The following is a 23,795-nucleotide window of genomic DNA, read 5'->3' as shown; positions in this document are numbered from 1 at the left end:
CACTGCAATGAGAAGCCCGTGCACCGCAACAAAGAGTAGCCCCCGCTCATTGCAAGTAGAAGGCCCGCACGCGGCAACGAAGAGCCAATGCAGCCAAGAATAAATAAAATAAATAAAAATTTAAAAAAAGTTTAAAAGGGTATATGTTGTTTTTCCAAATTAGCATGTATCTTAAGGGGCCATATCTTAGTCTTTATTGTGTCCTGCAGAGTCACAGATTTCTAAGTCTAAAATTGTTTGAGTTAGCAAAATTAACTTGGAAAGCTAAGTACCAAGTTGCTGACTCCTGTTCTTTTGTCATATGGGAGGATTGAATGGCTGGCATCGGTAGTAGCAATGTACTTCCCTGAGAGTATCTAAGGTAAGGTTGTTTCCTCTAATTACTTTTGGTGCTACTCCACTGGAGAATAGAGATGTTGGCTTTGATGGAGGCCAGGGGAGACCCATTTTGGACCTTGGCTGCTTTGAGGGTGAGCAGGCTTTGGTAGCGTGCTATCCTCCGGAACTGTAGACAGCCAGGAGGCAGCATGAGGGCACTGGACCTCTGGGTGGGGAGGAGAAGAAGCCACTTCAGAGAGAAGAGGGATGGAAACACCTTTGCCAGTTGGCACACACATCTACAGCCTATGTGACATTTCAAAGTTAACAGTGCCTTCAGACGGGGAGCCAAAAATATGTAAGAATGAAAAGAAGAAATAAATAAATGAATAGATGAAAGGGACTGAATGAGAACCACTAATAAGAAGTAGCAGTTGGGGGGCTTCCCTGGTGGCGCAGTGGTCAAGAGTCCGCCTGCCGATGCAGGGGACGCGGGTTCGTGCCCCGGTTCGGGAGGATCCCGCGTGCCGCGGAGCGGCTGGGCCCGTGGGCCATGTCCGCTGAGCCTGTGGGTCCGGAGCCTGCGCTCCGCAACGGAAGAGGCCACAACAGTGAGAGGCCCGCGTACAGCAAAAAAAAAAGAAAAAAAAAATTTAGTACAGTAGAAGAAATAAAATAAAAATTGATCAGTCTGTAGAATTTTAATGAGAAACACTGTTGGATCACTTCCTAGAATTCCTCCTTAACCTAGATTTAAAGAAAGGCTTCTATGACTGAACATCCAGATGCTATAATAGAAAAAATTGATGATTTTGACCAAATAAAAATGTAAACTTTGCCTGGCGAAAATTATCATGAGCCAAGTCAAATGACAAACATACATCATTGATACAGGGCTAACAGGCTTTGTATAAAAAGGACTTTTATGGGCTTCCCTGGTGGCGCAGTGGTTGAGAGTCCGCCTGCCGATGCAGGGGACACGGGTTCATGCCCCGGTCCGGGAAGATCCCACATGCCGCGGGGCGGCTGGGCCCGTGAGCCATGGCCGCTGAGCCTGCGCGTCCGGAGCCTGTGCTCCGCAACGGGAGAGGGCACAACAGTGAGAGGCCTGCGTACCGCAAAAAAAAAAAAAAAGAACTTTAAAAAATATGTATTTATTTATTTGGCCGCACCGGGTCTTAGCTGCGGCACGTGGGATCCTCATTGCTGAGTGCGGGATCTTCAGCTGCGGCATGCGGGTTCCTAGTTGTGGTATGCGGGATCCAGTTCCCCGACCTGGGATCAAACCTGGGCCCCCTGCACTGGGAGCGCAGAGTCTTAGCCACTGGACCACCAGGGAAGTCCCAAGAGCTTTTAAAAATTAAAGAAAAATAAGACCAAAGTCTCAGAGAAAAATAGGTAAAAGACATGAACAGTCTACAAACAGGGTTATAAAAACAGCCCTTAAACATAAGAAAAGATGTTTAACTTCACTCATAAATGAGATAAATACAAATTAAAACAATACTAAAACAAGCGTGCCACGGAGCAGCTAGAGCCCATGCACCACAACTACTGAGCCTGCGCTCTACAGCCCGCGAGCCGCAACTACTGAGCCCACATGCCACAACTACTGAAGTCCGAGCACCTAGAGCCCGTGCTCCCCAACGAGAGAAGCCACCACAATGAGAAGCCCATGCACCACAATGAACAGTAGCCCCTGCTCGCCACAACTAGAGAAAGCCCATGCGCAGCAACGAAGGCCCAACACAGTCGAAAATAAATAAAGTAATTAATTTAAAAAAAAAAAAAGGCAAATGCAGAGGAGCATATATACAGGGAGCCTTATGTATAAGAATTAAAGAGAAATAAGAAAAATACATATATTTCGCCTATTTTTACAAAAAGAAACACAGGAAAGATAAGCCAGAATAGCAATGAGACTGGTTAACTACGAGGGGTTGCGGAGAGAAGGGTAGCAAGGATGCAGGAGGAGGTAACACTTTTTGAGGAATTTTGACTTTTGGAAGCATGTTAATATCTTCTGTATTCAAAAAAAAAATAAAATTAAACTCTCAATGTCAGGAAGAAGAAAGAGCCTAAAATGGAAAGCAAATTGAAACAAATGGCCGATTCCAGGCCTGGGTCAGGGAAGGTACCAGGTGAGTCTGGAACACCCTGTTAGACCAGGGTAGGAAGCGCTCAAAAGCGTAGTGGGAGCAAGTCATAAGGACAAAGGAGGCATTTTTTTTTTTTTCTTTTTTAGTGTGGTAAAAAAAGATCCAGATATCTTTAGCCTTTCTGTACCATATAAAATTAAGAAGCCAAAAGTATATAAACTTAAACTTATGCTTAATAACGAATGTTTCAGGGCTTCCCTGGTGGCACAGCGGTTAAGAATCCGCCTGCCAATGCAGGGGACACGGGTTCGAGTCCTGGTCTGGGAAGATCCCACATGCCACCAAGCAACTAAGCCCGAGAGCCACAACTACTGAGCCTGTGCTCTGGAGCCTGCGAGCCACAACTACTGAGCCCACGAGCCACAACTACTGAAGCCCGCACACCTAGAGTCCATGCTCCGCAACAAGAGATGCCACCGCAATGAGAAGCCCATGCACCGCAAGAAAGAGTAGCCCCTCCTCGCCGCAACTAGAGAAAGCCTGCGCACAGCAACAAAGACCCAATGCAGCCAAAAATAATAAATAAATAAATAATTAATTAATTAAAAATATATAATGAATGTTTCAACATTTTATCTTAATTAGAAAAGGAGGCAATTGATAGGGGCTCTAGCCAAATGTGGAAGAGGGTGAGTACCAAAATAAGCCCAGCAATGAAACAGAAGCTAATGAAAAACACAGGAAGCCACAGGTCCATATCAATAATAAACAGATAAAAAGGTAAATAGAGGGAGGGCTCTTGCTTAGAGTGGAAGTGCCAACTACTAAATGTGAGGGAACACTGGAGTTGGAAAATCGTCATTTTGTAAACCATCACAACAAAGATTGGTTCAACAAAAAAAATCACTGATGGATGCTAAAGCAAGGGAGAAATGTTGATAAAGAGCAGGATATTTCTGGAACCTTAAAGTGTCTTCCTACAGAAAATTGCAAGGGTAAAATTAGTAACTCTCCAGGGGAGAAATTGGCTAGCACTTTGCTGGGTTTATATCACCAATGGGTGGTGGACGGGTGTCACGTGCCTCCAGAAAAGACACTCTGGAAAGGACACAGGATCACTTACGAAGTGTCCCATCCAGAAATGCATAATCTGAAGCAAATCATGCAGGGACATCTGACAAAACCCCAAATGAAAAATGTCCTATGAAAAAAACAACCATACACCTAGAAACAGTAATGTCATAAAAGACAAAGAAAGGCCATTGAATGATCCAGACTGAAGGAGACAAAAAACTAATCCAGTAGCTTGCTAGACTGGATCTTGCACTGGAATGGAAAAAAATGTTATACGTGACATTATTGGGTCATTTAACAAAATTGGAATATGTGCCAACTATTATAGTATTCATATTAAATTTACTGCAGGCGATAACTGTTGTTAACACTGTGTTGTTATTTAATAGAAGAGCTCTGTTCTTAGAAATATACACTGAAGCATCTGGAGGAAATTCCTCTAAAATAGAGTAATGGAGCCTACAAATAATAAAGTAAACGGGATAAATTGTTAACAACAGGGGAATATGGGTAAAGGGTCTACAGGTGTGTTTTATACAATTTTTATTTTTGCAACTTTTCTGTGTTTGAAATTCTTTCCAGTGAAAAGGTTTTTTTTTTTTTAAAAAAAAGATTCCATGTTAATAAACCACTACCTGTATTTTCCCTCTCACAAATGTGGTGATATCGTTCTCATTTTCAAAGATGGAAAGTGTCTGCAGCAGATTCTGCTCAAGCCATTCCCAGTGTTCGGTGATTTCTTTTCTGGAACCACCTGTACGAATGTGAAATGATAATAATAAATGTCAGCAAGTAGAAGATACTTTAAAAACCAGGCTCACTTCATCCATGTGCAGTGCCACGAAAGGAGAATACTGTTCCCACCAGCTCTGCCTCCAAACGCTTCCTCTCCTTCAGAAGGGACACACAGAAGATGCTGAAGGATGTAGAAACCCAAAGAGTAAGTACTGTGTTATGGTCACGTCTGATCAGGTGAGTCCAGAAACTTTTTGGACAGTCTTTCAGAGTAGAAGGCAGCAACGTTTCTCCGGTTCACTTTCTGGATTTAGCCCTATCCCCTTTTCTCCCCCAAGGACCTGCACTTTTCAGGGTAACGCAGATCTTGTAGGATACTAGGTTACAGCTGTTAAGTTGCAACAATATGAGGGCTCTGGTATGTCACTGGAGAGCTGATGTAACCACCTCCTATAATGGGCAAAAAATGATCCTCACTCCTTTCAATTATGAATGAGATGTGAAAATGGACTATCGCTAGGGAATAGCAGCCCGGCTCTCACCAGCACAGTTGCCCTGAATTGTAATGGGATGAGGTCATCCTCATAGCCTCCATCCAAATCAGAAAGCAGAAGCACAAGTCACCTCTCCTGGCAGCTTCCAAACTGAAACAACCTCCGCCTCGTAGCATAGATAACCTGGCACCCTGCTCTCTACTCACAAATGCAGGGCATAACAGGGATGCCAACATGACGTGTTTGTCAAGACTGTAATAAATTGCCTTCCTTTTTAAAATTTTTTTTCTTGCTCTGGGATCATTAATGATCCTGCAGAAGAACAGTGTGTTAGAAATCATCCATATCATATACATAAATTCAGAATTAAAGAATGATTCACCCCTTCAGATGTCTCCTTAGATTTTCAACTTATCTTTTAATTGATTTCTTAAAAATGGCTTCTCTCTGTTCTTCGTCACCAGCAATTCAAAATATCTCAGAATCTCACTCTCGTTCCTGACTGGGAAAGGTCAAAGATACAAATGTGTCCACAATGATACTCAGGCCTGTGAGGAACAGAACTAAAATCTCTTGGAGAATAAGAGGCAGGTTTGAGGGGTTTCAGATCCGCTGATCGAGGAAAGGCAAAACCAAACCAAACCAAACCAAACCCACGTTCATTTTCTTTTACTTTAAGCCTCAGCACCAAAAATTGCCTACATGGAATGCTTCTGCAGAGGATGAAGAGCAAATTTCCGAGGGGAGAGGCAGCCCTACGGAACACGAAAGAAGAGATTGTCTGGAGCTCTTCGCAGGCACTTTCCATGGCTCACTCTTTCGGGGCCATAGTCAACCACTTGGAAAAGCAATCAATGACTCAGTACTACGTTGTCATGGCAAGAGGTAGAACTCAGGATACCTGGGTTCCCCTCCCTCTCTGCCACCAGCCAGTTGGGTGCCTTTAGACAGTTTGCTTCATCTCTCTCTGTCTCAAACTCTTTACGTGTAGCATGGAGACAGATAAAAATACCCAACCCCTTACTCATATCAGAGCAATGTTGTAAAAAGAATCACACGGAATCATGTCTATAGATACACTTTGGCAAGTAGAAAACACTGTTCAGATGCAAAGTACAATGCCCATTTGGAATATTTAGGGAATGAGTCAGCCAGAGAGCTTTAAACATTTTAGACTTTAAAATTTTAAATAGGGATTGGAAAATGTTCTAAAGCATATCGCACCCTTCCTTGTCTGTAAACAGGTCACTCCCATCACCAGCTGTGACTGGCTGTGATACAGAGCCCAGTCCAGAGTGAATGCCAGCCACGTGCCCTCCAACCGCTGTCCCATCTGTACCTACTGGCAACAGTCAGATGTTCACACCTCAGGACAGAGGCACTTCCGGCCACCCAAGGGACCGCAGGATTTCTGCAGACCCACTGAGCACAATTCCCAGCGTCTGATTTTGCTTCTCCTCCGCCCCTGCCTATGTTGATCGCAGATGTGCCTTCCAGAGGCCGGTTTGCACACATCCCTTGGCTCTGCCGGGGCAGTCTGGCTGTTGACTGGTATCCCACCATGTGCTGCCCTTTACCAGGTGATCACACCAGGTACTTGACCTTGGAGTTCCTGTTATACTGGTGGTGGAATCTAACCACAAGTCAACCTCACTGTTCCTTGGTTATCCTGGACAGAAAAGTCCATCGGCTACAAGACCCAGGGCAGACCAGGTGTGCCCTCACCTTTGCACACACTGCCTTCGGTTTTTTTTTTGTTTATTCATACAGGTCCACCCCCCTCATCACCACCCTACACACACACACACACACACACACAGAGCCATGGTGGAGATGGTGTATGCGTACATGCACTCATTCAACAAACATTCACTCGTACCTCCGATTTTCATGGTTATTACATGAAGGTCTATAGGGCTGATCCCCGTCTTCAAGTAGCCATCTCAGCACACTTATATCGAAGTTCAGGTTTACTACTCACATTGTCCCCCCCCTCCCCAACTGCCTTCTCTGTTGCCCCAAGACCTCGTCCTCTTCACCTGCCCCACTGTCCGTCATTTCCACAATCTCCACCTGCCACCACCTAACACGACTACCAGCTCTTTTCTCTACTTCTCATTGCCTGGGACGTAGATCCCCACATTTCTGTCTGTAAATCCCCTCCCCCCACTGCTGCTGTTGTGTTGCTTCTCTGCTATCCTCCATCTCCTGTTGCTTCTCCCACACTTGTCACTGTCACATGAAAAGGCTGGCCTTTTGGAGTCATCGCCAGCCGCTCACAGCTCCCATGTATAGGAGAGGCGCTGGGATGTCAAAGCTCAGTATCTTTAGGTTTTCAACTGTTTCAGATTGCTGGGTGCTTTGGGACCACTCCTATGCTACCAAAGAGGTTTCAGAGGTTTCTTCTGGTTATATCCAGATCTAAGATTCCAAAGTTACAGAAGACTGGGGTGTAGATAAGGAAGAACTTTGCATACCATTATAAGAAACCATTAGCACCATAACTGAGGAAAGAAAAAGACACAAATGCCATCAGCCAATGGTAGTTTCAAGAATTACTTATGGATTCCGATCTATACCCAACAGATACTTTCCAGGGAGAGAAATGTAAATGTACGTTTTCCATTTATATTTACTGTGCAAATGTACCATATTCTCTGAACACTTTCCTAGATGCACAAAAAATGAGGACAGGTGTTCGAAGCTGCAGACTCTGGAGACGGGAAGCATGAGGATACCTAAAAGGCAGGGCTGGATTCCCTCCTCCAGCAGACAAGACACATTCTGAAGATGCCAATCTAGTAAAAATTATCTCTGGAAGCAGGTGTCCACTTCTCATCCCAGAACAAACAGAAAGTCCACGGTACCTCTCAGAGATCACAGAGCAAACATCCTGCTAACAGTTCAAGAGCAACTGACACTTTGGCCGGACCACCCTTTAGGAACCAGCAAAACTCCAAAAGAAACATGTTGGGATCCTCCATGTTCCTTATAAATGGCTCTTTCATTTCTCAAGAAAATAAGTACAAGTGCTGCCATATTTAAGCACCTGGAATTTTCCTTTTGTTACTGTGTAAAGTGAGATAACACAAAGCTCTTTTGCCACGACTCTGAAAAGGGGGCTGGTCTATTTACCCAACAGTTTGAGCAAAATGTGGTAGGCCTCAGAAGAGAAAGGAAGGACTTGGCAGTCAACTTTCTGGAAAGGCTGCACTTACAGAGATACAGCAGGAAAAACAAGCCGACCTGACTGTGCAATCAGCTGAAACAACAAAGAAAGCTGTGTTGGGTATGAGAAGCCTTCAGGAAATCCAAGGTAAAGCTTTCTGCTGTGGGAAAAACCAGATCAACACTTGAGGGGCTTAAGGGTATTTAGAAAGTAATTTTGGAAAAATGAGAATCTTTATCATTTGCAGTGTTGCGTTTTGTTTTGTTTTCAGAATACCAGCCACAGGCCCTGTGTGTATACCTGGGCAAAACTTAAAGACTATCTAAGATGATGGAAAATACTAAGTCAGCCTAGTCTAATTTCTCATCTGGGTTGCGATGTACCTTAAAGTGCAGGAAGTCCACAAAGAAGCATTAAAAGCGGACCCACAAAATTGATTCTACTGTATCTGGCCTCCGAGGATTAAGAACAAAGGCTTACAGACCCACCGATAGCTATTCAGTGGATTTTTTTTTTGTGAGGCATGATTAATAATAATACAATTTGGCCCTGGGACTGCAGCACTGACTTAAAAACCTGAATTCCAGAATATCTAAGATGGTAAATTCCTACCGATCAAGAGTGTGTGTATGCACACAGGTAGGTATATATTTGTGTATACAAGCAAAAATAATAACCTCTTGTGACACAGCAGAAAACAAAACAAAGCAAAACAAACCCACTAAACCTCCCAGAGATTAAAATGCAACCAATCCAGTATTTTCAGATACTGGAATAGGCTGCTTGGATCCCAGAGCTATCCAGTCCTCAAATGAATAGCACTTGAAGCTACTTAAATAAAGGGAACCATCTATTTTATGGCCTTAGCCACACACAACCTTAGCCCCAAAGATGATAATTTTGAAATTTAAATACTAAATAAAGTCAAGGGCAGTACCCAATACACTGGAGTGACACCTGCTGTCCCTGTAGGATTTACAAAGTACTCTCTACACCCAGAAAAAGGACAAACTTGTATTTGGAGAGGGCAAGAGATACAACGCCCCCAAATGTGGTGATTTGAACAGTTTTAGAAACAAAAGGGAGATTCGTGTTTTAAAACTCCACATCCAACTGAAGCTAAAATTTTAAACAGGTTAAATAGTGATAATGAAGTGTTTTCTATTACTTATTCGTGCTGGTTTAACCAAGGCCCAGCGCCATGCTTTCACTATAGACACGCAAGCTCACAGCAATCCTACAAGTAGGTCCAATTACACTCCTTTTATAGATGAGGAAACTGAGGTTTCCATGTTTCTATGAAATCAAATGCAGAGTTTTCTGCCTCCGTAACCTACACTCTTAATTGCTGCACAGTAGGCCCTCCTGACATATTTTAGACGTGTGGTAAGTATGCATAGAGGTTAGATCCTCTGCAGTAATAAGGGGCCTGATTATCAGGGAGACAATATTACCTAATGGCTCAGACCACAGACTTTGATGTCAAAAAAGTACAGCTGGGTTCAAATCCTACCGTGCCACATACTATCTTTGTGAGCACAGAGAAGTTACTTAACCTCTCTGCGCTCCAGATTCCTCATCTGTAACACGTAGGTAACAACACTTACCACAGCAGCTTGTGCTAGAGATTAAGGAAGATAATACACGTAAAGTCCTTAGCACAGGTCTGGAACATACAAAGCACTAAATAAACAGTTACTTTGCTATTATCATCATAAGCAACAGGACACAAAGATCTCCTCTTGAAATGTGACGCAGAAGACATTTCTAACTTCTGAGGTCAGAGCACTAAGAAACCAGTTGCTGAACTGTTGCCAGACCATATGTTCAGCACAAATCTCTCTGGCCCTGACACTATTATGTTTTGATTGAAAAGCGAATGTATGATTGAAGTGAAGCAGGCCTTTACTTGAACAATCTTTGTGTAACTATTATAAGCTTCTTACATAACTCTGCTTATAATCTCTTACAGGTCATAACAGTATGCTCATAGCTTTATAATCACTTTGAGAAAAGAGAGGCCCAGGTAACTCATCCAAGCTTGGCAGTAAGAATTAGTGGTTGATGTCGTTATTTTGTATACTTTACTTAAATGCCAAGGTCCTCTCCTACCCTGATGGATAGAATGCAAATGGCTATCTTTCTGGAGGGCAGTCAGGCTAATGACGCTAAAAGGCTCACACACATGCATATTCTTTGACTCAGCGTATCTACTTCTATAAATTTATCCTAAGGTGATAACTAAAGTAATGGGGAAATATTTTGTTCATAGGATATTCACTAAGGTTTTTCAAAATGCAGTTAACATTAAGGGAAAAAAACCTTAGATTTCCAAAAAATAGCACATAAGTTAGATAAATTACATTATAAACACAGTAAAATATTATCTACCTATTAAAATTGACATTATAGACATGTATTTCTTGACATAGAAAATCTATACATATATGTGTATATACAGACACATATATATATGTGTATAGGCATATATCTGTATAGACACACACACACATATATATAAAGTCTGGAAGGTGAAGATTTATAATGTGGTATTATTGTTTTTTAATATTAAATATTAAATTAATTATTAAATTTAATAAATTAATTTATTAAATTATTTAAATTTATTTAATAAAATATTTATTTAAATAAATATTTATTTATTTTAATAAATTTTATTTAATAAAATTTATTTTTATAAATAAATTTATAAATTTATAAATTTTATAAATAACAGAATTTATAAATTTTGTGACGCAGAAGACATTTATATAAAATTTATAAATTTTATAAATAACAGAATTTATAAATTTTATAAATAAAATTTATTTTAATAAAATTTATTATTAAATAAATATTTATTTATTTAAATAAAACTTATTTATTTAAATAAAATTATTTATTTAATAAAAAAGTATTAAATTTAATAAATTAATTAATTTAATATTAAATATTAAATAAAAATATTTTAATATTTTCTTTGCTTACCTACATTTTCTAATTTCCTGCAATAAACATGATTGCTTAAAGAAAAAAAGCACGTTCTTTTTTTTTTATGCTGCTGTGTTCCCAAGGATACAAGAATAGTTCTTAAGGTACACAGACCAAGAAAGGATGAAAAAACACTGACCAACCTCTACATTAGGTATATCTCATGTGGAAGGCAACTAAATCACCCACCATTTCGCTATCCAGAGTAGAGAAAGAGCAGAAGCAGAACCAACTAGCAACCTTTCATTAAACTCATGGTCTTACCAGCTGCCAACTAAAAGAATGTTTAATCATAAAAGCCAGCATGGTGCCGCTTAAAAAGGACGGGGCTGGGAGTGGGGAGGCCTGAGAACTTGATCTCAGCCCTGCACTGACTGGCTATAACTAGTAATGGGAACTTGGGCACTTCACTTTGCCCCTGTACCCTGTCACAGTCTGAGTGTTAGACAAGGCGGTGGCTAATCTATCTTTCAGTTCTGAAAATGAATGCCTATCTAGGCCCAGATGAGATTCTAAGATGGTGAAGAAAAGGGAAATTAATCAATGGGCAGGGGAATCGAGGTACCATTCAGGGCTGTGTTATCAGTGAGGTGTCCATCAAGCACACACCCTCCACCCCGTTTCCTTTATCGGTCCTGTTGGAAGGTCAGATGTATCCAGAGGGAACTGTCAACATTTCCTTCTATCTTTCCAACCGTAACGCTTTTGTCCCAGAGCCCTTTAAGTAATGTCCTTGGAACTACCTGCATTTCTATGTGCCCATATTCTCATGAGGCTGTATAACCCTTCTTATCGTTTGAACCTTCCAGTTCTTCTAGCGGGGAGAGCCAAATGGGTTGCTGTCTACTTAAGTACCTTGAAGCTCGAGGGGTGCAAAGGACTGGGCTCTCTCCTGCCTCTGGGGTACCAATGCCAAAACACCAGCTGTTGGGGGAACGCCTGCAGCTGTCTAGTGCCCTCGTGAGAGCACAGCTGTGAAATACTCAATTACTGGTGGGAGAGAGGCAGAATTGTCAGAGTATAAGCAGCTCAACAAAGCAGATTGGACCAATTTCTATGGTACTACTTCCTTTATGTTCTTAGAAATGGCAGGGAATTCCCTGGCAGTCCAGTGGTTAGGACTCAGTGCTTTCATTGCCGTGGGTTCGATCCCTGGTCGGGGAACTAAGATCCCGCAGGCTGTGTGGCGTGGCCAAAAAATAAATAAATTAAATTAAATTAAAAATTAAAAAAAAATAAAAGAAGGAAATGGCAAAACTGATACTTTACCGCACAAACCAGTGAAGAAAACGCAAGTCCGTAGGCTGGAATCGATGGCACAGTGGACTATCCACCAAAGAGACCGATGGCTTCATTTTGGGTAGCAGTGCAAAGGAAGAGTCGTTACTTAGGCAGGGATTTGGCTCCCCTTCCCAATTAAAGGTCTCAGTGCCAAAGAAACAGAAAAATCAATTTCTTCACAGATGATAGAAGATAATAAAAAGAAGCGTCTGAAAATAATGTTTCACCAAAGAACTCTTGGTTTTTATTCCCCTCTTCTTTCTGTATGGTTCATACTGTTAAGGGCTGGGTGATTACTATATTGGGGGTAAGTGAGACTAGGTCCAAAACTAGGTCCTGCCTGGCTTCGTGTGGCTCAAGTCTAAGGCAATCATACGACTAGGATTTACCACGAAGTCTACTGTTCTCGTACAGAAAGTGGCCTAGGTGAAGACACTGATGGTAGATGTGCCCTTAGTTCAATTTACAAAAAGCAAAGACTCACAAGGCCCATGGCATAAAACAAAGGTTTTGCAAAGCTATGGATTCTACAGGGCAGTGAGTTGGACATCCAATTTTCTGCTGAAGCTTCTCTTACAGCAACGATTCATGAAACTAGAGCAAATTACAAAGCCCTTGCCATACTGTCCCAGCAAATACCAACTTTGTAGTTTACAAAAAAAAAAACAACATTTAAAATTACAAACCGAAAGGTCAGCCTATCAAAGAATCCTTTTTAAGGTAGCAGCTTCCGCTCTTAAAATCTTCTCATGAAAGGGAGCCAGGCACTTGGGTTTCAGAGAGAAATTGATAAGAAGGAACAATTAGTGGGTGAATGGGACTTTCACAATGGTTGTCACTTCCGTGGTGTCTTCTACAAGGAAAGTCTGGAGCTGTCTCTACGTGTAATCAATATATATACAAAAGCTAAAAGCACTCTGGGTTTATTATAATGAGATCATACACTTGTGATGGGAAAACAAAAGTACATCTCTTTGAGGTATAAATTATGACATCAGCAATTACTACCCAGTGTTCCTTAGCCTTGGCTTGGCAAATAACTCAGGAATAACTCGGCTTTGTAACTCTGGGCTCTTCCCCACAGGAGCTTTCATAGGAGCCTCTGCTTGGCTCTTGTAGAGCCTCTGCCAACTACAGATTGGCACTCGCCACTGGCACTCGCCATCTACCTCTACGAGTATTAAATCCTGTGCTACTGCAGCTGCTGACTTTCAACACCCCCTGAAAGGAGTTCAGGGTGGAGATCAGGAAGTAGGCACTCCGTGCTCTGGGAAAAACTGGCGGAACAGGTCTTCAGATAGGTATTTTCAGGAGCCGATTTTATGAGCCCAATTCTTGCATCTCTTCATATCTAGAAAAGCACTAAAATCCTTCATGGTGATGTCTGCTCCTTGTGACTAGCAATAACCTTCACAAGACTGCCAGAAACCTTCTGCAAAAAAATACGTGTTGATTGCATGTACTCCCCCTTCACAAAAATCACCATCTTTACTGACCTTCCCCCCTGCCTCTTTGGAGCAGTTTCTCAGACCTACCTGAAATGCTGTCTCCCGGGCTATAGTCCTCATTTTGCCCCCAATAAAACTTAACTCGCAACACTCATGTTGCGTACTTTTTTAAAGTCGACAGTAGAATTGGCAAAGCCCCGGAAACAAAGTGAGGAGTAGTGATGTCAGGTAACAGGGGAGAAAAAAAGGATGGGCTGAGGGGGTGGGAAAAAAAGAGTCACAGATAGAAACCAGCTTGTCATAGCCCCATACATGTGCATTGATCTGGGAAGGCCCAGGAGACCCAAGGGCTCTGAGGACCTCCAGGCTGCACAGGTTCTCAAAAGCCTCCAGGCAAAAGTGATGAAAGTGCTGGAAGCTGAGTGAGAGTGTCAAATCCTCATTAAGTCCAGGGGCGTTGGCGGTTCTGCCTGATTTCTAATCTCCTTTCTCTTTCTTCACTTGCTGGCTCCCCTGTCTATTTTAACACCATTCTACATTGTTTGCCAACTAAAGGTGACATTTTCCCAACCAACTTCCACAGGGCACCTCCCCTTCTACAGTAGCCATTGGGTGTTTCCCTTTGTGCTGAATGAACCGCACAGAAGGCTGGAACTCTATCTTACATTGGGTTACACTGATAAGTCTGTCTTCCTCAGGGTCCCAGCCTCTCTCTTCCTTTATCCTTTATCCCCTTCGCTCCTGGGTGGTTTTCTCCCTGCCCACTCCAGATGCCATTCCTTCATTCAGTGGAATGCATAAATGCTGATTCATTTCATTGTTTCTCATGGAGCTATTTGCATCTGAACCAGAATAACTTTAAAGGGATACAACTACAATATTAGAATTTCGGTGTTACTAAATCCTTGAGGGTGCATTGCTAGGGCACCAGAGCCTTCCAGCAGCCTAAAATCACACCCACATAACTCCCCCTACCCTTGTAGAAGGCCGGCCAAGATTCCTGTCTTTCGTTGGAAGCCCCACCATGCAATGGCACTGTATGGTACTTGTTCGCACTGGGCTAGAACTGAGTATTTCCTTGTATTCTCAAAAGCAGGGGCCGGATCTAATTATCTTTAGATCTTTAGATCCCAGCATGACACTTCTTACCAAGCAGAGATCAATTTAAAAACTGAATAAAGTCAACTGAAAGAGCCCCCAATGGCCAAAGCTGGAATAATTTGAGCAATAAAATAAAGTTGTATTGGATTGTAGCCCAAAGTACAAAGTAAATACTCATGAGTCCTCAGTGATAAAAATAATTGAATAAAACTCCCCACTCTGTAAATGTGGGTTGTGCACGGTGACTTCCTTCCAAGGAGGACAGTATGGGAAGGGGAAAGAAAGAGTAACTTGACAGTGGAGAAACATGAAAAACACTGCTCCAGCCAGGTGATCAAAAACATCATCAGTCGTCAATCATCTGGACAGTAGGTGCCCTTGCTTGACATAACCTGATGAAAACAGCACTTTATCTCTGCGATCGTCCTCCTCATAAAAATACACCATCGCAGCCTAATCATGAGAAAAACATCAGACAAATTCCAACAGAGGGACATTCTACAATATACCTGACCATGATCCTTCAGAAGTCGCAGAGTCATCGAAAACAAGGAAAGTCTGAGTAACTCCTACAGCCAAGAGGAGATTAAATAGATACATCAACTAAATATAAAATGGTACACTGACTGGGACCCTGGAACAGAAAAAGGACATCAGGTAAAAACTAAGGAAATCTAAATAAATGAAGGACTCCAGTAACCATGTATTCATATCGGTTCATCCATTGGAACAAATGTTCTGTCCTAAGGTGTTCATCATAGGGGAAACTATGTATGTGGAGGGTATTTGGCTGCTTTCCAAACTCTCTGTTCAACTTTCCTGTAAATCGAAAACTGTTCTAAAGAATAAAATCTATTAATTAAAAAAAAATCAAGTGGAGGCGAAAAAATGAAAAGAAAAAAGGTAAGTGTTCAGTGCCCTTGCTCTTCCTATGGTTATTTGAAAAGCCACATGCAAACAAATAACTAAAAAAAATCTTAGCCACTTTGGACTGGTGGTTCTTGTGAGAGATCCGATAACAGCATGACTGTTTACCACCATCCCAGCACATTATTACAGGTTATCATCAGGAGAAATAAACAATCCCTACTCAGTAGGAAGGACTGCACTGGGATAAGTAAGTATTACTTAGTCCACCCAGGACTCCATCATTTCCCAGCTTCCCTGAAGACAGGCTGGGGCCATGTGACTAGTTCTAGCCAATGGGGTGTGAGTGGAAGTGGTGGCACTTCTGGGTCAAGCAAGTGAAACACAGGTGTGCCTCCACCTCCCGCACTTTCCTTGTAAGTTGACCCTGGAGCCTTTGTGTTCTAGAGGGTGTTACTGCAGGTGGAGATGGCCACAGGATCCAAACAAGACTTCACCAGAGTTAGAAAGAAACCTTTATTGTGTTAAGCACTGAGGTTTAGGGTTCATCTGTCAAAATGTGTTAAGCACTGAGGTTTAGGGTTCATCTGTCGAAATGGCTAGGGTCACTTACCCTAAAATACGAAGTGATTGCATCTCACAATTAAATGTTCCTTCCCTTCTGACAGAAAGTTGTTAATCATAACTTTTTTCCATATTTCCAAACACTGAACTTACCACAGGCGATGGTCCAATAGACCAAAGAATCTGGAGTCTGGTACAGGATGCGGTAAGGAGAAACCCGGGCACTGGAGTCCAACACAACATCAAGGGTGCCCACCAGGAGGCCTGAGGGTAGAAAAGGGGGAGAAATGAGTAAGGGTTTCCTCTAAATCCCCAGAGGCAGCAGTGTGGACACTCCCCTTCCGGGGGACCTGCCAACAAGCCCTCTCCCACCACATCCCACCTGGACAAAACTTTCCTCTCAGACGTGATGATGGTGACTCGACGTTACCATCACCCACCTCCAAGAGGTGTTACCATCACCCACCTCCAAGAGGTGTTCCACCCACCTCCAAGAGACACTGCACAAGCTAAAAGAGCACTGGTTTCAGAAACAAAACCAGCAAAGCTCCTAGCTCAGTCCCTGGCACACGGTAGTATTAATAAATGCCTGTTTCAAACAAAAGAAATAAGGTATTAAGCACTGATATCCTGGGGTCTCTGCTTTACCTACATTACACCCAATGTGTATTATTTTCTCCCCTCTAGCATCCTAGAAACAAATCCTTAATTTGAGTAACTTGACAAAGCCACAGGTACCAGTGACGTACACCTGAGTCTGTGTACCAGGCTGCCCCATGTACTATTTTCATGCACCTCATTTTTCTTTTGTATTGAGAAGGTACAGCTCAGCTCAGCAAACAATAAGTGCCTACTATGTTCAAGGCAAACCCTGTGGGCACGAAGTTGAATAAGACAGAGTCCCTATGGCATTTATAATCCAGTAGGGGCGAGGGCCAAGCAGTGTTTTAGGGCTGCATTTAGAAGTGAACAGGGCTGTGAAACAAGCATTTCTCCATCTCAACGGCACAGTCCTTTGCCATCGGTCACATCAATTGTTATAAGCAGAGATGCTTGAAGCCTGGTCTACACTCAGCTCTGCAAAGATGTAGTAATTAGGCTGAGGGTCAGGAAAGGTACTGTGGTGGCACAAAGTTGAGTTCTTCCAATTGACAACCTCAGTGATCTTGCCAGGTCCTGGGGGAAACTTACTCACATCATCCAAGTCGAGGCAAGCTGGAACATTCAACAAACGAACTTAGCAATTTATGTGTGAGAAACACAAACGTCCAGTGTACTGACGCTCACTTAAGAAGAGGCAGTGCCTTCTCTTGCCAGGAGTGCAAATTCTCTTATAACCACCTTTCAGCCAACATCCCCCCTCCAGGAAGGTGTGCCTCCTTTATCTGCACCAAGCTGGGATTAGACACCAAACATTTTCTATACTATTCTAAAATTACACGGATACACACACACATACACACATTCTACAAAGTCAAATAAACAGGATTCCTTGCTTGGCAGGATGAATCTAAAAGATTTCCATAAAGTAAATGCCCGTAATTACTCTAAAGTCAGATGCAACCCAGCATAGAGCAGGGTTTGGACTCAGAAGGACCAGTTAGGAACTGTGGCTAGTTGAATAATCTTAGGACATTTTTTTCCAATGTCTTGGTGTTCACAAAATGGAAAATCATATGATGTAAAATAGAAATGATATGATGATTACAAGATTTTTTGTTGTTGCTGTTTTGTTTTGTTTTGGCCATGCCGTGCGCCATGTGGGATCTTAGTTCCCTGACCAGGGATCCAACCCATGCCCGCCCCTGAAGTGGAAGCACGGAGGCAACTACTGGACCGACCACTAGGGAAGTCCCACAAGATTGTTCTTAAAGACTGAATACAATAAGGTTTGGGGGCAAGAGGCTGGTTGGAAGGAGGGGCTAGGCAACCTCTCTAGAACATGCCAAGATCTTCCTTTCTTTAATTTTACTTTTACTTAGATTGCATGGTTATTAAGGATGGCTTTGGTATGGAACTGATGGTAGCTGAGGCCGGGAGGGGGGGAGGTAAAGGCCGCCAGCCTCCCTTGCTCTGCCACAGCTCCGTCCTGGCTCTGACTCTGTTATGACCAGGTCTGGGGCACATGGACAGGCCATTTAACTTCTCGTGGCTTTCATTTCCTCATTTGTAAAGTGGTTGTAATAGCACTTGCCTTCCCAAACCTGGGGTCAAGCAAGAAGCCTAGGGCAGGTTAACATGGGGCAGCCCTACAGTTGTCCTTTTGGTCTTTGTCTAAGGCCAGGAATCCACTTGGGTTCACGGCAGACCACAGCGACCATTAGCTGACCTGCATACTCCAGGAAAAACAAACTTTCGCTAAAGGGTAAATGAATTCATTTGTTTGCTCTGGCCTGTATGAAGTACATCAAAAATCAAACATTTAGAGTCTACAGAGTTTTCCAAGGAGTCGTCTTCCATATACTACCACACACGTGTGCATTTTTGTTTTCTCTACGGTGACTTGGATTTACCGCAAAGACCTCTAATGACTCTTCAATTATCTGAAGATGGTAGAGTGTATTAATAGGGAAAGCAGAAGAGTGCTAGCTAAACTGGACTGCCCTCTGTGTTAACTAGAAATACAAAGACATGTGAAATACAGATTCATCCCTCATAACAACCGAATGTTGGTAATACTTCCCTCTTCTTGAATCAAAATACTGGAAGTATCACATACGCTGTTTCTAGGGCATACAGACTTCATCCCGGGATTAAGGAGTCACAGTCAAGGATTAGCCTCTGTGGTTTCATGAGCCTCTAAAGGAGTGTCAGGGTAGATATAGATTCTTCCAAGGGCAAGCGCAGCTCACTGGGCAGGGCAACCGACAAGAGGCAGTCCGGGTTCTGGAGTTCTTTAGTCCTGGCTCTGCCAACTCCCAGACCCAACCTCTCCGAGCCTCAGTTTCCCAATCTTTCACGTCTCACTAGACTTCTGTACTCTGTAACACCAAGGAGCAAAGACCTCTGAAACGGTCCGACCCTATCTGCACATCTTGACCACCACAAATGGCCCCCACTGTAATCCATCTCCACCATCCATTATCCTAATTAACAAAACCTCCGGTAAAGAAGTACCTTCTTTACTCAGAGGTAAAGAAAACTGAGTGGCTTCGAGGAGAGTTCCCTGGAGTGAGGGCTTCTGATTACATGCTAGCTCAGCAACGCTGAGCACGCATCCACGAAGATTTAGATGAACACTAACAGGCTCCCCCATATTTACCACAGGCTCCATGCTGAAATATTTGAAAGTAAATTATAGACAGTATAATACTGGGATGCTCACATTAGGTGCATGTACAATTAAAAACATTTTGTAAAAGTCCTCTGAAAACTTAAGGCCCTGGATATCCCAACAGAAAGTAATGTCGTGAATTGAGACTCATACTTGGTCAAATCAATAAATACATTCTTCCATTCACTTTGTAGCACTGACCAGGATTTTCCCTCCACCTGGAATGTTGTGCTTGCCCGTCAATGACCACTTCCCACCAGCTCAAACGACAAACTCCTAATTACCTTACACCACCTCTTTCTAACCCTGATCTCCCTCTGAGTTCTGCTTCTGTAATAACCACCGCATTTATTTAAAATTACATGTACATTTTGCCTTGTTCTGTTTCTTCTCCTCTTTCCAGACTGGAAGCTCCATGATGGCAAGGTCTGACTGTTTGCTTTGGACCCCTAGACCCTGCACTTTGCTTGGAGGACAGTGAGCCCTGAACACACGTCTGATGAAAGGACAAGTTAGGTATGTTTAGAAAACCTAAATAATAAGTTATTACTGGGCTGCTGTCTAATCTCTATTGAGACAAGGAGTCGAGACTCTGGAAAAGAGAAAATACTCCTCCTATACCCTCTGTCTACATTGAATACTAGAAGATGGGAAATCTGAAGTCTAGCCTAGAGAATCCCCGCCACCACCACCCCCAAAAAAAGTAGCAATCAGGATTTTCTTAGAAGTCTTATTACTTACTCATCCCTCTGAAGTGGCTGTCAAAATACTGAACTTTTCATCATTTCCCACACAAAGCACTGTTTTAGCAGCTGTTCTAGTCAGCTATTTCTGGTGTTAAACAATCTTTGATAGCCTGAGATAACTAAGTCAAATTATGGCCCTCAAAATAACTCTGCTCTGCACCTACCTATTACATTAGCTCAGGGGCATCTTGTAACATTAAACTGCTGTTTTCAAGGAGATTCAGAAAACACTCTGAAGAATTGGAACATTTAGGCCTCCCACCAGCTGTGGGCGCTAAAGGGTATGTGATGCAGACAGAGTCATTTCCACTCCCGGGCACACCCTCACCCCTCTGGGGGCAGGGATGTATCAGAAGAGTGTGGGACACATAGGGATGTGCCCATGGCAATGATCAATCCATCTACTGATGATCTTGGGATAATCTAATGTTAAAGTGGACAAGATCCTAAAGCTTACTTGGTCTCCCTCAGCTTTGTAGCCAGTCAGAGATAGAGCCCTACAGAGACCATGCTGGAGTGGTCTGGGGAGTGGGCTGTCTCCTGATATGGAAGCTACAGCAGTGCCCACTAGGGAATTCCCTGGCGGTCCAGTGGTTAGGACTTGGTGCTTTCACTGTGGTGGCCTGGGTTCAATGCCTGGTCGGGGAACCAAGATCCCACAAGCCACGTGGCACAGCTAATGTGTACTGAGTACCACTGTTTAATGAAATATCTCAAAACCACAGAAAAGTATTGAAAATTACAAAACACATATCCCACCACTCTGACTTTAACACTTGGCCTTATCTGCTTCAGATCTGTTTTGTTTTTTTAGAAGAAAATATAACATACACAGTAAAGGTCCCCCCTGTGCTCCCCTCAATTCTATTTCCCTCTCCATTCACCACCCTCCAGTTTTTTATTCTTCCCATCCAAGTCCTTATACTTTGACCCCCCTATGTATGAACATGAATATAGATTTAACACTGATGTATATTTTAAAATTTACATTAATGATAAAGAGTAGATATTGTTTTGCAATCTTTTTTACCCAATGTTTGGAAAATTTGCCCAGGTTATACTTGCAAATCTGATTCATTCATTTTAAATATTGTGTAATAGTCCGCTGTTTAAATATACTGTAACTTATCCATTTTCCTAAGGAAGGGTGCTTGGGTCTATCTTCTTCTTTTTTTTTTTTTTGCTATAATAGGCACTGCAATCATTCTCTGTACATGATCCTTAAGCATGTGAGCACTTTCTTTAGAATGGAATTGTTGGGTCATAGGGTGTGTGTTGAGACTTTATTAGTCATTACAAAACTGCTTTCCAAAGTGATTGTGCCAATTTACACCCGTACCAGGAAAGTGAGAGAATATCTGTTTCTCCATAATATTCCCAACACTTAGTATTATCAGTTGTTTTTTTTTCTCACCAATCTCAAGGATGAGAAGCAATATCTACTTGTTGTTGAAATTTGCATTTTTCTGACGATTAATGAGTTTGGGTATCTCTTCCTGTTTATTGGCCATTCCAGTTCCGTATTCTGAGTTATTTGCCTTTCCTACTATGCTGACATTTGCTGAAACTTCCAGATCAGAAATTCAGTTTACTATTTAGAGGCTTTCACTCAGATATACACCGGATTTCGATTCACTTCAGCAAATACACACTGATATTTCTAAAGCCAGAGGGGCAGTACACTTGGATTTACTTCTTTATATATGTTCTATATAAAGGCAAGACCTTGGGATCAGCATTTGCAAGCCCCTCTGCCTCTCTCCCATGTAAGGTTTCTGTAGGTCACAGGCTCCCACCTTGTCCTTCTACCTGCTGCTGCCTCTTTGTCATTGGTACCCTGCCTGTATGTCTTAGGACTTATGTGAGCTACATGGTAATAGGCAGAAAGCACTTAAACAATAACATCCAGAAGCAGTTGCTAATGGGTATATATACAAAATCCATCCACATCGTAATTTTTACACTTCTCTGGATAAATCTTTCTTGTTTGCTTGTCTGTTTTTAAAGCCTTCAAGCCTTCACCCAAGTTATTTTACTTGATCTGGAATGTCCTCTTTCTTTTTCTTTCTGGAAAACATCCATTTCCCTCAATATCCAGGTCAAGGGTCACAAGGCATTTTTTTTTGTTTGTTTTTTTAAAAAGTCTGTGCTTTTTTAAAAATGTATTTTATTTATTAATTAATTTATTATTTTTGGCTGCGTTGGGTCTTTGTTGCTGGGCGAGGGCTTTCTCTAGTTGAGGCGAGCGGGGGCTACTCTTCCTGGCAGTGCGCGGGCTTCTCATTGCGGTGGCTTCTCTTGTTGCAGAGCATGGGCTCTAGGCGCACGGGTTTCAGTAGTTGTGGCACGTGGGCTCAGTAGTTGTGGCTCGCGGTCTCTAGAGCACAGGCTCAGTAGTTGTGGCGCATGGGCTCTAGCTGCTCCGTGGCATGTGGGATCTTCCCGGACCAGGGCTCGAACCTGTGTCCCCTGCATTGGCAGGCGGATTCTTAACCACTGTGCCACCAGGAAAGCCGCAGGCATTTGTTTTGCTTTCTTCCCACACTCTCCCCATCCTCTCAACCCCCCCACCCCCAAATCTCCTGGCAATTAACTGTCCCCTTGTCTGTGATCTGCCAACCATCTTGCACTTCATATTACTAAGGCGATTATCACATTGTTTCCTAATGGAAAAAAAACTAGTTTCTTCCCACCAGGCTGTGAGCTCCGTGAGGCACGCACAGCCTTATCGACCTTGGAATTCCCAAAGCCTGGAATAATGTCCCGCACATCATGCTGAATATTTATAAAATGGGCCCCAAAGTTTCCAACCTGATGGACATTGGGAGAAACCAAGAATTATTTTCAGAGCTTATTCATCTCTGCCCCACAGAACCCAATATAACAAGTTCTAGCAAACTGTCCATAAATAATTAAACTGGCCTAAGAATCGGACAACGAAAGGAGACCAAGATTTGAGAAAAAGGCTAGAAAATCCCATCTCAGAGAGTGGGAGGTAATGCAGATCAAACTCATATCTGAAACTGAAATTTATCATGGGAAATTAACTTCTCTAATTTCTTTTTAATGAATATTGAGATTGATATGGAATGAAATTGGATCCAAAACTAGAGCCATTTAGGGGAAGGGTAAGTCCTTCTATTCTCCTACTTTTGGAAACTAGTCCAGAGATGAGCAGTTGTTGCCAAAAAAACACAAGAAAACACAAAGATGTAATCAATTTAAACTCTCGCATCCCGCCCCCACAGATCAGTAAACACTGTTTGCACATCATACTGGCCAGGGGACCTGGGGAAAGATCAGGGAACTGCATGTGCGCACAGCTGTGAAGGGGAAGGCTGGCATTGCCGGGTGAGGGTCAGCTCCCTACCTAAACCTGCACCTGAGCTTGTAATGTCACCAATGTGAAGGCCCACCTGGGCTACTGCAGGCCAGTCACAGTTGTGTGCAGAGAAATCCGGGCGATGGCTGGTCGCCGCCTAAAGAGGTAAGGGACAGAGGAGGTTTGAGGGGCGAGGTAGCTGCAGCTCAAGATGGGAGCAATGTGTTTTCTCAGTGTCATAACCTCAAAGAGTCTAACAGCCTTTCTCAAGCATGGGTATTACTGGCTAAAAGGGAGAGACCAATCCCAACA

General features: G+C 42.7%; 1 protein-coding gene across 1 annotated transcript in view; it reads right to left on the bottom strand.

Annotated features, from left to right (window-relative positions):
• Positions 1 to 23,795, bottom strand: part of TBC1D9 (TBC1 domain family member 9) — a 105,893-nt gene that overhangs the window by 40,693 nt on the left and 41,405 nt on the right. The window contains exons 2-3 of the mRNA XM_067736808.1: positions 16,295 to 16,405; positions 4,127 to 4,245 (exon numbers count right to left, since the gene is read on the bottom strand). Of these exons, the coding sequence (XP_067592909.1) occupies positions 4,127 to 4,245; positions 16,295 to 16,405 (230 nt within the window). The remainder of the gene's footprint in view (positions 1 to 4,126; positions 4,246 to 16,294; positions 16,406 to 23,795) is intronic.

The sequence above is a fragment of the Pseudorca crassidens genome, chromosome 4 (assembly GCF_039906515.1).
Source record: "Pseudorca crassidens isolate mPseCra1 chromosome 4, mPseCra1.hap1, whole genome shotgun sequence".
Lineage (NCBI taxonomy): Eukaryota > Metazoa > Chordata > Mammalia > Artiodactyla > Delphinidae > Pseudorca > Pseudorca crassidens.
This window is presented reverse-complemented; position numbering and strand designations above follow the sequence as displayed.